General features: G+C 33.1%; 1 protein-coding gene across 3 annotated transcripts in view; it reads left to right on the forward strand.

Annotated features, from left to right (window-relative positions):
- per (period circadian regulator) overlaps positions 1–13,479 on the forward strand; it is a 37,926-nt gene continuing 24,447 nt past the window's right edge. For all 3 annotated transcript variants that reach the window (XM_089697178.1, XM_089697194.1, XM_089697184.1), the window contains exons 1-6: positions 1–139; positions 1,768–1,879; positions 2,928–3,011; positions 7,433–7,587; positions 8,705–8,793; positions 9,314–9,370. In XM_089697178.1, coding sequence (XP_089553304.1) covers positions 118–139; positions 1,768–1,879; positions 2,928–3,011; positions 7,433–7,587; positions 8,705–8,793; positions 9,314–9,370 — 519 coding nt within the window. In that variant the 5' untranslated portion in view covers positions 1–117. The remainder of the gene's footprint in view (positions 140–1,767; positions 1,880–2,927; positions 3,012–7,432; positions 7,588–8,704; positions 8,794–9,313; positions 9,371–13,479) is intronic.

Raw genomic sequence — 13,479 nt, forward strand, 5'->3', positions numbered from 1 at the left:
AAGACTAAATTATTTTAATTAAAATACAATGACAATGTGTTTGAATACAGTGATAATCATAAATATATTGTGCATAGAGACATAATAAAATATATCAAAGTATTCAACTATATAAAGATGGCATTCAATATGAGTGAAGGTAATTATTTAGTTTTAATTATAATCATAATTACATTCTTGATATTTTAGAGATTGATGTATGTTCATTTTAAAGGTGTATCATAATTCATATAATACTATATCCAATATTTTTTAAATATGCTTTCCACATTCATGAATTGCAGGTGCGCTTATACTAAATAATTGTTGTCAATACAAAATCATTCAAATCAATTTCACAATGAACTAATTTGGTGAAAATCTGGACCATTTACTATGTTTGTTGATCCAGATTTTCACCAAATTATAATATATTATTTGTCTAGTGAACGGCTAAAATGCTGTTGAATGTTAAGTTGCAATTTCTCTGCGATAGATTTCAAATTGTGTGTACTGGAATTATTTGTTTTGAATTAAGTTTTTCTCAATATGCTCTAGCGAATTGATAATGACTTGTTGAAATAAGTGGGTCATTTCACTGAACAGACAACATTTTTTATCAGAGTCTCACTTTTCAGGTTTAAATAAAAATAAAATTTTATATATCAAAACCATGAAAATAGAAAGTGCTGAATTACACCATTTTGTTTATAGTTTGTTCGAGTAAATATTGTGTTGCTCACTTAATTGTTTGTTTGTATTGAGACAAGTAAGCACTGTAAGACTGAGTCGTCTCATCATTATAACCTCTTAGATAAAAAAATATTGAGGTCAAAGGTTATAAAAGTCTGGGCAATTGGGAAAAGAAATATAAATTTTTTCTATCATTTATTTGCTAAAAATATATTTTTTAATATTTTCTTGTCATCTATACATGACATTTCTTCAAGCCAATGTTGTCATGCTCACATATATTTCCACAAAGTAATCCAAAACCTAAGTCCAAAACTATTTGTTTTTAATTATCAGTCTGGTTTGATGACAAATTAAAAATCAAACAATTATTTTGAAGCTACATGGTTGAGAGCTGATTCATATTTTCTGTTATTAGCGCATTCAAACAAACAAACAAACTCTTCAGCTTTATAATATTAACAATAACTGACAAGCAATGCGAAAAAATATTTATATGTAGCGTTTGTATGCAAAAATATTGACTATGTACTGTGATAAAACTATTTCCAATTTATATCATCATTGGCATTATTGTTTTTGTATAAATTTAAACCACAGATTTAAACAGTTTGCAGTTTGATGTGGGAACTAAGTGGAACATTTGACTTGTAGACCTGTTTTAATACAGAATAAAGTATACTATAGAGATAGGATATAGAGATATACTATAGAGTATAGGATATTCACTGGTATAATCCTCAAATACATAGTTATGAAAACAATCATCCTTGTGTAAATAAATATTAATATTTTAAAATATACCTGATGAGCTTTAACTGTTATATCACCAAACAAAAGAATGTAGTCTAGTAGTTTGTAAAAATAAAATTAAAAAGGGAATTTCCAATAAGGCAAAAAAAATTGTTTATATAAAATTCTGTTATAATTTTATCATTATTCAGTCTGTTAGTAATTAACAGTTACTGTTCTCAATCAATATCATTATTAGATATGACTGCGAATTACATAAATATGTTTACAATTTCACACATCAGCATTGCTAATAATAACCTTAAAATGTGACAGTTGTTCTCAATTTATGAATGATTTCAGGAGCAGCAAGTAATACCAACATAAATATAGATACTATGGATGACTCGGACATAAATGCGAAAATTTCTGACTCAGCATATTCCAACAGCTGTAGCAACAGCCAAGCAAGAAGGTTACTTCAATTCTATTTCTCTTTGGTTATAGCGGGTCACCTTGATCAAACTGGGCAATTGAGCTATCTGCCTTGAATTCATTATACTTGTTTATTTGCGTATTATGCAAAATGTTAGACTGATTAGTGATTTGGTAGCAGATTCCTAAGGCAGCACTAAAAAATTGGAAACATAGGAGTCAAATCATAGCTATTGATATTTGATGAAAAAACAAAAAATATAGTATGTAGCATAATACTTAATGATAATAAAAAAAAAAATGTTGTGTGGTTTTATGAAACCACGGTAAAAGTGAAACTGTTCGAACGGTTCCGAACACTGCTTTATGTAGCTCATGTCGCGTGACGGTCGGCTGCCGAGTAGGTATACCTACTCGGCAGCCGCGATACACGCGACATGCGCTACACAGACCAAAAAGTTTGAGACGATGTAATAAAAGTTTCACTTTAAACGAAATCAATGGAAAACAGGTGATATTTGTATACATATTAAATTACACTGAGGCATCAGAGAAATGAGGTTGGCTATCAATATACAAATGCAGTATTTCTGAATAATTTGATGAGTTAGGAATTAGGATATAATGCCTCTTACTTATTGATTATGAGTTTATTTTTAACATTTAATTATCAGCGTATTTTTGTAAGTACAAAGTCCATATTGTGATGTTCAATTTTATTTTTACACTAGATACATTGCTATTGGTCTTCTAAGTGTATATAAAGCCTTCCTTAATAAATGGAATATCTAACAGTGAAATAGTTTTTCAAATTAGATCCATAGTTCCTGAGATTAGTGCGTTCAAGCAAGCAAACAAACAAAAAAAATTTCAACTTTATTACTAGTATAGATATGGACGATTTACTGCTACAATGTAAGTAGACCATTGCATGTACAAGTATGAACAGTCATAACAGTCTTAACAGGAAAATTATACAGGGATGTTCTTTAAATAGAAGATTGGTAATTTGGGAAAGTTGTTTGAAATTATTGGTGTGAGGGTGACTTTGAAAGGGATTATATAATGAAATGAATAAATGTTTACAGCCGTAGTTCACACTCTACGCATTCGGGGAGCCACTCCAGCGGTAGTAGTGGATATGGCGGAAAGCCATCCACATCTGAATACAGGTATGTTATTGTTTTTTTATCTAATTTTCATGATAACCACTTCACTTCATTTTTTCCAGTGTCATATTTCATTTAGGTTGTTATCGTATAGGAGCTAGCAACATTGACAAGAGAGAATTTTAGTATAGTTGGTTCTTTGATGTACTGTTTCTCTTCCTATTTCGGTTAGAGTCCGGGCTGTCTGGCTGGCCGCAGTGGTTGCGTTTATTAGTGCGCATCTTATTTGCACAGGAAAATATCCGTAATATAAAGTAATTTAATGTTGATGGAATTTCACTTATTTTGATGACAGATTGCGTTTGGTACCTATTTAACAACGAAAAAAACGTCTTGCAATAAATAATTTATGTCTGATGGTCTAAAGACAAAAGATTAAACATTACGCGTTAATAAATGACTTTAAAGTTAAGTATATTTTCCTGTGCGCACTAATAAACGCAACCACTACCGCCAGCCAGACAGCCCGGACTCTAACCGAAATAGCAAGAGAAACAGTATTTCAAAAACCCAACTATACTAAAATGACTTTTTTTTAAAACGTTACTAGCTCTCGTACCATTATTACTCACATAACGTTCAGCATTCATGACAGGATAAATTTGATTGCTTTCCAGGCTAATTTTAATTATCCCATATAAAAAAAGCATTAAGGGTTTCTTACTGGAATCTTTTAAGAACCGTTTATTGGAAATTGTGTCTGTAACCTAACCAAAACTACCATGTTTTGTTTTATTCTGCCGTTATGTTTTCCTTTATTGTGCAATAAATCATTCGAAACCATCTAGTTGTAATTCTGAATATATCATAACACACCTACGCTTAGTAAACATGAGATTTGTTTCGGATTCGCCACGAAGATTCGTCTCAAGACAAGTCTCAAGCCATCTCTGTACCAAATTTGAAGTAAATCCATGCAGTTCTTTTTGAGTTTAGCACAGACAAAGACAAACAGACAAAAATTCTAAAAACGAATATTCTTGTCTTTCATATCGATTGTAAATCATGTTCCAAGTATTCTATAAAAATTATTCTTGACTTTCCTACGGTTTTATTATAATATGTAGGTACATCTTAATATATATGTCGTGGCCATATCGTAGATATGATCATTTCATGAAATGGCAAACATAGTTTGATCAGATTGTTAAATCGTCAACGTTTCAAGATTTGATCATCGACATTTGGCCAGATCGTATAAAATATCTTAGAGAGTCCATAAAACATTAAAAAATTCAGAATATTTTAAGAACTTGTTTATTGTCATTTAAGTTAGTGCCGCGGTAGCGCCGGCGAATTCCAGAAGCGAATGGTTTTTTAAATAGAAAACAGTTAGGTTGGGTTAGGTTAGACTTTAATAAACAACGCACGAGCCGAGCGAGCAAAGCGAGCGTGCCGCGGCAGCGGCCGGCGAGTGCCAGAAGCGAATCGCTTTTTAAAAAAGAAACAAATTTGGTCGCATTTCGTGAAATGGCCATCCACGTTTGGCCAGATCGGTCGATCTGGCCAAATGTGGATGACCAAATCGTGAACCGTTGACGATTTAACGATCTGGCCAAACTAAATTGGCCATTTCATGAAATGAGCAAATCTACGATATGGCAACGACATATATAAATCTCGTGTCACAATGTTTGTCCTCAATGGACTCCTAAACCACTTTAACCGATTATAATAAAATTCGCACACCATATTATTATGTAGTTCGATCCAACTTGAGAGATAGGATAGTTTAAACATGTAGGTAACACGGGCGAAGCCGGGGCGGACCGCTAGTATAGATATAAATAAATCTACTAACACAAAGTTTAATATAAAATGACCGCTCGGAATACTTAAATGTCAACGCCGTCGATTGTTCGAACAACGTGAATACTTTGTCATTTTATTCGACACGTGAAAACAAAGTTTGCGTCGGTCGTAGCGCTTCAAACACGTGACGGTATTAGTGAATTGTTCCGCTGCTCCCCGCGCCCGGATTACCCTGCCCGTGAAGGGTCTGTGACGTTTTAATAAGAATCCTTTTACATTTAATAGGTGGGAAGCGTAACTAAACTTATATAAGTGCACGTTTTGTAGGTACATTTAGGTTCGCCTTATAATTTAATTGCATTATGTAGTCGTTTTGAGTGGGACAGGAACTGTTCAATCAAACTGTTGATCTACATTTGAGAGGGCGAACAGATACTTGCGTTTATTATACTACTAGACAGAATACAATAATACACTTTACAAAATTTGTCCATTTCTTCCGAACACTTCGCTGGCACGGATACAAAGTTGTTGTTCGGTCTAAAAATATAGCATTACCTAATGAATTATGCGGGTCGTATTGATGATTGTATTTTCAAAGTTGCTTATAACTTATAAGTTTAATAATTGCTCAGGGGTTTAAAGCGTCATAGCATAAAAAGTTATTAGTTTGGTACTTGCACTCAATTGGTGCCTGCATAAATTATTTAACGGGCGTTTCGTATCAAGTAGTCAATTCAATAAATAGCATGAGCCCTTGTACTGATCACGTTTTCCTAACATCTGCTCTAGTTACTATAGTTGGGGTTGTTTGTCGGATCACGTTTAAATATTGGAAGAAATATTATCTATTCTCGATAACGATTTCCGAGAACTGTTATAATATGGATGTACTATAGTATATTAATTTGTATCGATTATGGAATGTTGTTATCTTCATTTACTTGAGAGTGAATGAATTGTATTTTATTTCGGCTATTAGTTATCACTAGGGGCTAGATAAATGGCAAAACGTTTGTCATATGTTCGTTTTGTATACGACTCATTAGTTGACGACGACGGACCATTGTCCGGCCACCCAGAACCTGCAAAATTTAGAAATAAAATCATATCAGCTGAAAATTGGTGAAATTGTTCAAAGCATAAAAGCTAAAGCTAAAGCTAAAGCTAAGCTAAAAAGAAAATACTAGATAATATTTACCGTGAATCCACTGATATTTGAAATTAAAAAGTCTTTTTGAGGACAATTCGTAATAAATAATAGATAAGTTTTTTATAAAATCGCTTCAGACCTATTTAGGTGTCAAGTGATTCAAGAACCGTGTGCACTGTGCATTGTATGACGGTGACTTTTGAGTCGTCTTTTGGAAATCGAGAAAATCCTGATGTGACGGGAAGTTTAAATATGTTATGCATATCTTGAACAATAAAAAAAAATTGCTTTGGTTTAGTGTGACGTGATAAGATGTCAATAAGTATCGATAGCGGAATCTTTTCTTTATATAGAGTTTCTACCGTACCATATGTCTAGAGCTCCAGCATCTCAAATGTCAGCACAAGTAATTTTCTCAGTCAAGCCAAGTCGACACTGACCAAGGCTCCGAGCTGCTTATCAAGCAATTGCTGCGTGAGCGTGCTCGCTTTGTGGGGACCCGCCTATTATTACTAAATGTATCAATAGAACGAAGTCCCGTTTGTTGAGTGACTCTATATCCCTCTTTAAAACCAAAATATTCTGATTATATAAATGAATGATACGAAATAGGTACAACATTAAAAGTCTGAGCATAGCTAAAGCTCAATTTGCAATAGGATAAAAAAGTTAAGAATTCGAATCATTCTTTTGTCTTTGAAAATAAACCTCAATAAGTTATAATTGGTGTTGAAAAAGTTCGGAAATAATACGGGATGACAAATTTGGCGTTTGTTTCGTCGACGCAAGTGATTGCGTGATCTTACTTCGTAACCGTTCGCTTTTAGCCTTATAATGACGTGAATTACTGTGCCACATAATTTAAGTAAGCTCGCTGGTGTTTGCAATGGATTGTTATTATTTATTGAAAATGAAATTGATATATATATATATATATATGTAGAGAAAAATATAGTTACGTAAGTAGTTAAGTAGTAACTTATTAAAAGAAAATGCTCTCGACTATGTATCATGTATCTTTGGTAAAAGTAAGGCATTGAAAATGTCGTGAAGTAAGTTGTAGTGTAATCTACTCTAAGTGTAGATCACATAAAAATCACCTTCATTTATTAAAAAAAGACGTGTGGCACTCGGGGACTGCCGCGGTAAAGCTATTGCATAGCATGCCTTCAAGCCACACTCTGTATATCTATTTATTCGTCATGCCCAAACCACTGAACCGATTTGAAACCAGAGAAGGATAATTTTTGTCCCGAAAAACCTACCAAAACTGGATCTATGCAGACTTTCCTTAACTACGCGATTTTTTCAGTATATTATTATCCCGACCTTTCGCACCCTTTTTAGCGAGCGTATGGTCAAAGGGAGATTGATGTTAAGATGGAAAGTGAGTAAAACGTCGGGATAATAATAATATAATGAATAAATCGCGTTAAAATCTTTAATTTCTATTTTATTTGATAAAAACACAATCCCTTCCCAAAAGTATGCGATACTAAAATACCACTACGATACACAGCAACAACAATGTCAGCCAGCCGCCTGTGGAGCTCCGGTGTAAAGTTAAAAAGAAGAAGAAGCAGCCGGAGGAGACCATCGAGGTGCGGGAGGAGGAGCCGAGCCCACCCGAGCCGGAGCCCGAGGTGAAGTCGGCGGAGGAAGAATGCGTTGATGGTGAGTTACCTGATAATAAAATGAAGTTATAGATAAAAAATAATAAAAATTATTATTTTTTTGAATAAAATGCAAAGTGTACTTAGCATGAATTACGTTGGCACTCGTAAAATCTTATCGTAACTATTGCGTGGGTGCCATCGCACGTAGTATATACATTGCATGGCACTATAAAATATTATATAAATAAAAGAAAAAAAAATCATTTTTCTAGTTGAGGGTAAAATAATGAGAAACTCTTAACTCTCGAGATCAGTGAAATTTTATATACGTGTCTATTGTCTTTGCCAGTAATGTTGGAGGCACGATTATAAAAATGTGAACTAAATTACTAATATCTCTGTACTGTAACTGTGGTATCAACCCAGCTGGATAAACAGCTTTGTTGATAATTACAAAGAAATGAAATAATTGAAGTCAATAAAATATACTTTGAAATTGGTTATAATTTTTATTAAATTTTATTTTATTTCCTTATGACTTTGAAAATAATATTCAATACAAAATTTCAACGAATCTCCGAAGTAAAACAGTATATGAACAGAGTTTTTGAAGTTTTTGTTATTTGGAGTTTCTCTCTTTACTGTCACGTTTTATATTGTTTTGTTAATTTTCCTTTTTTTCTTGAGTTTCATATCCAATTTTATGAATATTTTAGTTGAAATCAAATAATATAATTTATTTCAATTTATTATACTTATTAGTTTTTATTATGTACCTACATAATAAAAACTAATATATAGATATAGTTGAAATAAGGTTCAAATGTTTGGAGAACACTACTCACAGCGCATGGATTGGCATGATATTCTCTCAATCTGTTTTTGGGAGAATTCTGGTTGGTAATTATTTTTGTGACGCCCCTTGATAAGCAACTTTTTATTACAACTATTAAATATAAAATATTAGCTAAGTTGATATTTCAATGCTTATAAGAGACCAAAATTTTTCCATGCTGTGTGTCAAACCATTTTTCAAATCGTTCAAAAAGTCAAAACAAAAAAAAATACAAAAAATGTATAATTTTTACAATTTTTTTGCAAGTATTTGGTACGCTACACGCACGTGTTAAGTTAGCGTAAGTATGGTTAGTTCAGTCTGATATATTGTTGCACAGCCGCCAGCTCGCCCGCGCAGGCAGGTGAAGAGTCGTGCGTTGAGAGCATGGACATATCCACGCCGGAACGAAGCAGCGTTAAGGATAAGGTAAGATTGAGACTAGATAATAGATAGACTAGTAGGTGTAGGATGTATTTGGGAGATGTAGTGTTTTGAAGCAGTAGTGCCCTCGATTTAAAGTAAAGCTCTAAAATTTTTAAATGATTGTTTGTTAAAAAAAAATAATTACAAATTTTTTGGCATGGTGATAAAGTTTTAAACTCTTTCTTTGGTAGGTTTAATAGACTGTCCAGTAAAAGAAAAATAATTATTCAGATGAAAGTCGCGTGTTTGAATCCCGCCTCGTGATCGAACTTTTTCTATTGTTTAAAAATTTACAAGAAATATACCGTCGAGTAACCATGTGATGTCCAATGTTTTTGATCTCAATATAATGATAACTTTCTTGTTGCGAAACTTTTCGAGTTTGTCCTCCAAAATAAAGTTTACAGGTCGAAAGCCATTTCAATGTCTATATTCAATGGATACTTTTTGCCTTTTACAAGGAAGTTGACTTTTTTTGTTTTCCCTTTTTTTGAATTTATGAGAGTTTATTTTTGCTTTGTAGTCGAGCACGTGTAACTTCCCGGTCAACACACCCAACAGGCCTTTTGCGAATATTGCTGTAAGTTTAACATTATTTTTTTTTTATTTATAAATTTACACTTTATTAACACTATATAACCTTAACAAATTTTCGCAAAACTGTAAAACAGTTTGTTGGCGATGCGCTCCTATATATAGGTCTACCAGAATCTGATGGCATATTTATATTTAAGAAATAAAAGATTTTCATGTGGTAACTTTATTTGACAACTATCAAATTGATTGTCAAATTATTTGTCTTCTTTGCAATTGATGAATAATTTTAAGGATTTTGTCTAAAAAATCTTCGAAAATGTCGAAAATGCCGCTGCGATCACAAGCAAGAGGTGTTGTTTATAATGTGTATAGAAAAACATTCGATGAAGAAGGGTCAAACACATCACAATTTTCAAGTTTAAATATTTTATTGGTAAATTGGACTTACCTGTTTTGATACTTTAAATTAAAAATATTATACTTATGTAGGTAACTATAATATTGTTTGTTGTTTACAATATAATTTTATGTAAACTTAAGTATTAGGTACAGAAGTTTCTAATACGGCTATTCGTCAAGTCCAAGCTGTCCAAGTCAATTTTATAATGTGTGTATCTGTTAATACTTACGAAAATAAACAGTTTTATTTTATTTTAAAAAATTATAAGCAATCTAGATTTGATCTGCATTATCATTACATCCATATTTTCAAATGGCATAATGATAATGAATATACAAATATAGGTATGTGTATATAATAATATGTATTACCTATATAAAAGTAATATGTATATTATACATGTAAGTATATGCCAACATAATATTAAGTGGATATCTCATCATTAAGTACAGTATTGTCCACTTATATAATGTGACTAATGATATTGAAGACAAAATAAAAAATAAGCAGTATCAAGATCGTTCAGTCCATTTTCCCTAGGGTTGTACAATCAAAATTTTGATTTCTCTAATTGCCATCAGATTCTGGTTTACCTATATTATACAGGGTTACAGGTTAAGTCGACCTATTCCTGTTAAGAGCGTGTAGTAGGGGTCAAAACAAACTGATTTGATCGTATAATACCATATCCAAAAGTTAGCCGTTGAAGAGTTATTGCAATTTTAATTTTTTTCTTGAAAATGCCACTTTATCTTCGCATTTATCGTTTAATTTTTTATTTTACTTATTTGGTCTGGGTTTTTTTGAGTTTTTATGTAAAGGTTGAGTTAAACAATAATTCTCAGCAATAAAAATCCATATCGCTGCAAACAATTCAAAGAAATGGCTTTTAAACTAAAAATAATAACATTAAAGTAATTAAGTTAACTCGTTTTAAACAAAGATATTGAAAAAAATCTCTATGAAAATGTGTCTGCAGATGTTTTTAAAAACATGTGCATGTTCTTAGCTATGTAAAAAGGTATGATAACCTCAGGTAGCATTCGTAGATTCCAAGAAATCGGGGATAAACTTGGTATGGGGAAATAATTCAGAATAGCTCATTAACATCGGTCTAGTTATTATCTGCCTATGCGAACAATAAAGGGTTGTGCCGCGTGATTATGATGTCTCACTCACACGCTGCAACTATCTCGCTTCCACCTACTGGAGAGAGCAAGCAAGGTGATGGACGAAGCTGTATGGGGCGAAGGATGCCGCTTTGTATTTTTTAGTCTGCTTATGTGATTCGTCCGTAGTAGATGCGATTTCTGTGCTCCTCTGTGTATTGACAACGCGACTTGGCTTTCTTTTTGGACTGATTTTCTTCCGATTCTGTGACCGTGGCTCGAAACTGGACTTTGATTTTTGCTTGCGATTTGAATTTTCAAGATGAGTTCGTATACTAACGAAGAATATGCTGACATTTTGATGTGTTACGGGTTTTGTCAAGGTGTATCTGCACATGCTCGTGCGGAATACATGACCCGCTATCCTGACCGTCGTGCACCAGATGTTAGTGTCTTCGAAGGGACATATCGTCGCCTTAGAGAAACTGGTTCGATTCTAAGACGACGAACAGACGTCGGTCGGCCATCTGTCCGGGATGAGGAAGACGAAGAGGAAAATGAAATTAAGCGATTTTTTCGAATGGATCCCACGACATCAACAAACATTGTTGCCCGAGAACTTGGTCTGTCTCAGTGGAAAGTATGGTTCACAATGAACACTTCAGGATATTACCCATATCACTACACGCCCGTGCACGTGATGGAAGAAGGAGATCCTTTAAGAAGACTAGATTTTTGTAGATTCATGTTGAATGCGGATCTGGAAAACCCCTCGTTTTTCAAAAAAAATTTATGGACAGATGAGTCCAAATTTGATCAAGACGGTATCACAAACTACCATAACGCTCACTAATGGGCTCCGAAAGCACGTGGCAATCCTAACAAAAAAAATTTTTTTTTTTTTTTTATTTTATTAATTTACCATTTAGTAACACTATATAACCTTTACAAATTTTCGCCAAACTGTAAAACAGTTTGTTGGCGTTGCGCTCCTACTTATTATAGATTAACCTAGGTTATACATTGCCAAATTAGTTAGTTGATAAACAAACACTTAAATACCGCTATAAATGACATACATAGTATAAAACAAAGTTTACATAGTATAAAACAAAGTCACATTTCTCTGTACCTCTAGGTTATACATTGCCAAATTAGTTAGTTGATAAACAAACACTTAAATACCGCTATAAATGACATACATAGTATAAAACAAAGTTTACATAGTATAAAACAAAGTCACATTTCTCTGTACCTATGTATGCTTAAATCTACAAAACTAAGCAACTGATTTTGATGCAGTTTTTTTTTTTTTTTTTTTTTTTTTTTCTGTTAGAGTGATTTGACAAGATGAAGGCTTCAGTATAATATAAATAATCTATATTATGTTAAGTTTCAGCCAACGCGGGCGAAGCCGCGGGCGGAAAGCTAATACTAGATATTTGACAAAATGTATTTTTTTAATTTACTCTTTACAGATCCTATTTTTAATTTATTATCGTCTAGTAAAATCGGGTACATGTTACAAATTTTTGGTATATAATATTTTCTAGTTCGCTGGTCGTAACAATTTTTTGTTATTGGTACATAAAATTTTCTTACTTTTGACGCTCTTGTATTAAATCTAAACTGTTTAACAATCTTAAATTCATTACTATAGTACGTGTCTATTGCATTTAAATATATAGCCTTATAATTTACAGGTAAGATGTTACAATGGGGAAATAATTTGTCATAATTATTTTTAAATTTCTTTCGAACTTTCTTATGAACTAAATACTTAAGTAATCTTACTTGTAGGTTCTTTATTTGATCTAAGTATGTTTTAAAAGTTAGGCCATAACAACTCAGTCCATAACTTATTATTGAGTCAGCAAGTGCATAGTAAACAACGTACAGAGTATGTTTATTTAAAATCCGACTTAGGTAGTAAAACTGTCCCAAGACTGATCTCAAACGATTACACACATAATTTACATGTAATTTCCAATTAAAGTGTTTATCAATTGTCAACCCCAAATATTTAATATTGTCAACGACATCCAACTTACTACATACACAGTTAGTTTTATTATTATGAAAACATTCATATGTGTGGCCTATTAAATTAATTTGAAAAGCTGAATTTTTAGCATTTTTATTGTGTGGTGAATAAATATATAGACATTTTGTTTTTTGTATATTGAGAATTATACCATTGTCATGTGCCCACTTACACACGTTCTCGAAATCCCTCTGTACTCTGTCCACCATGACTGCTGTGTCGTTGCCGGCGAGCAGCAGGCACATGTCATCTGCATACATACAAACCCTACAGTTCTTGACCACATTCGACACGCTGTTCACGTGCATAATATAACCAACCGGGCCGAAAACGGAGCCGGTCGGGACTCCTAACTCCACAGGTATCTCAGCTCCAGTCGTTCCATTGATGACGGTACGTAAAGTTCTATTCGCCAAATATTCTCGGAACCATTGGTTAATTGGTCCCCTTACCCCACATTCGTCCATAGCCTGTAAAAGCTGCTCGTGGCCCAGCGTGTCGAATGCTTTTTTATAATCTATAAACAGTGCCAGGACCCGCTGCCCACCGCCAAGCCCTGTGTTTACATAATCTGAAAAGTCAGTTAAAGCCGACGCAGT

Source organism: Colias philodice, chromosome 1 (assembly GCF_061535455.1).
Source record: "Colias philodice isolate Cphi_HAF_F1 chromosome 1, ilColPhil1 Martin Lab GWU primary, whole genome shotgun sequence".
NCBI classification, from domain to species: Eukaryota; Metazoa; Arthropoda; class Insecta; order Lepidoptera; family Pieridae; genus Colias; species Colias philodice.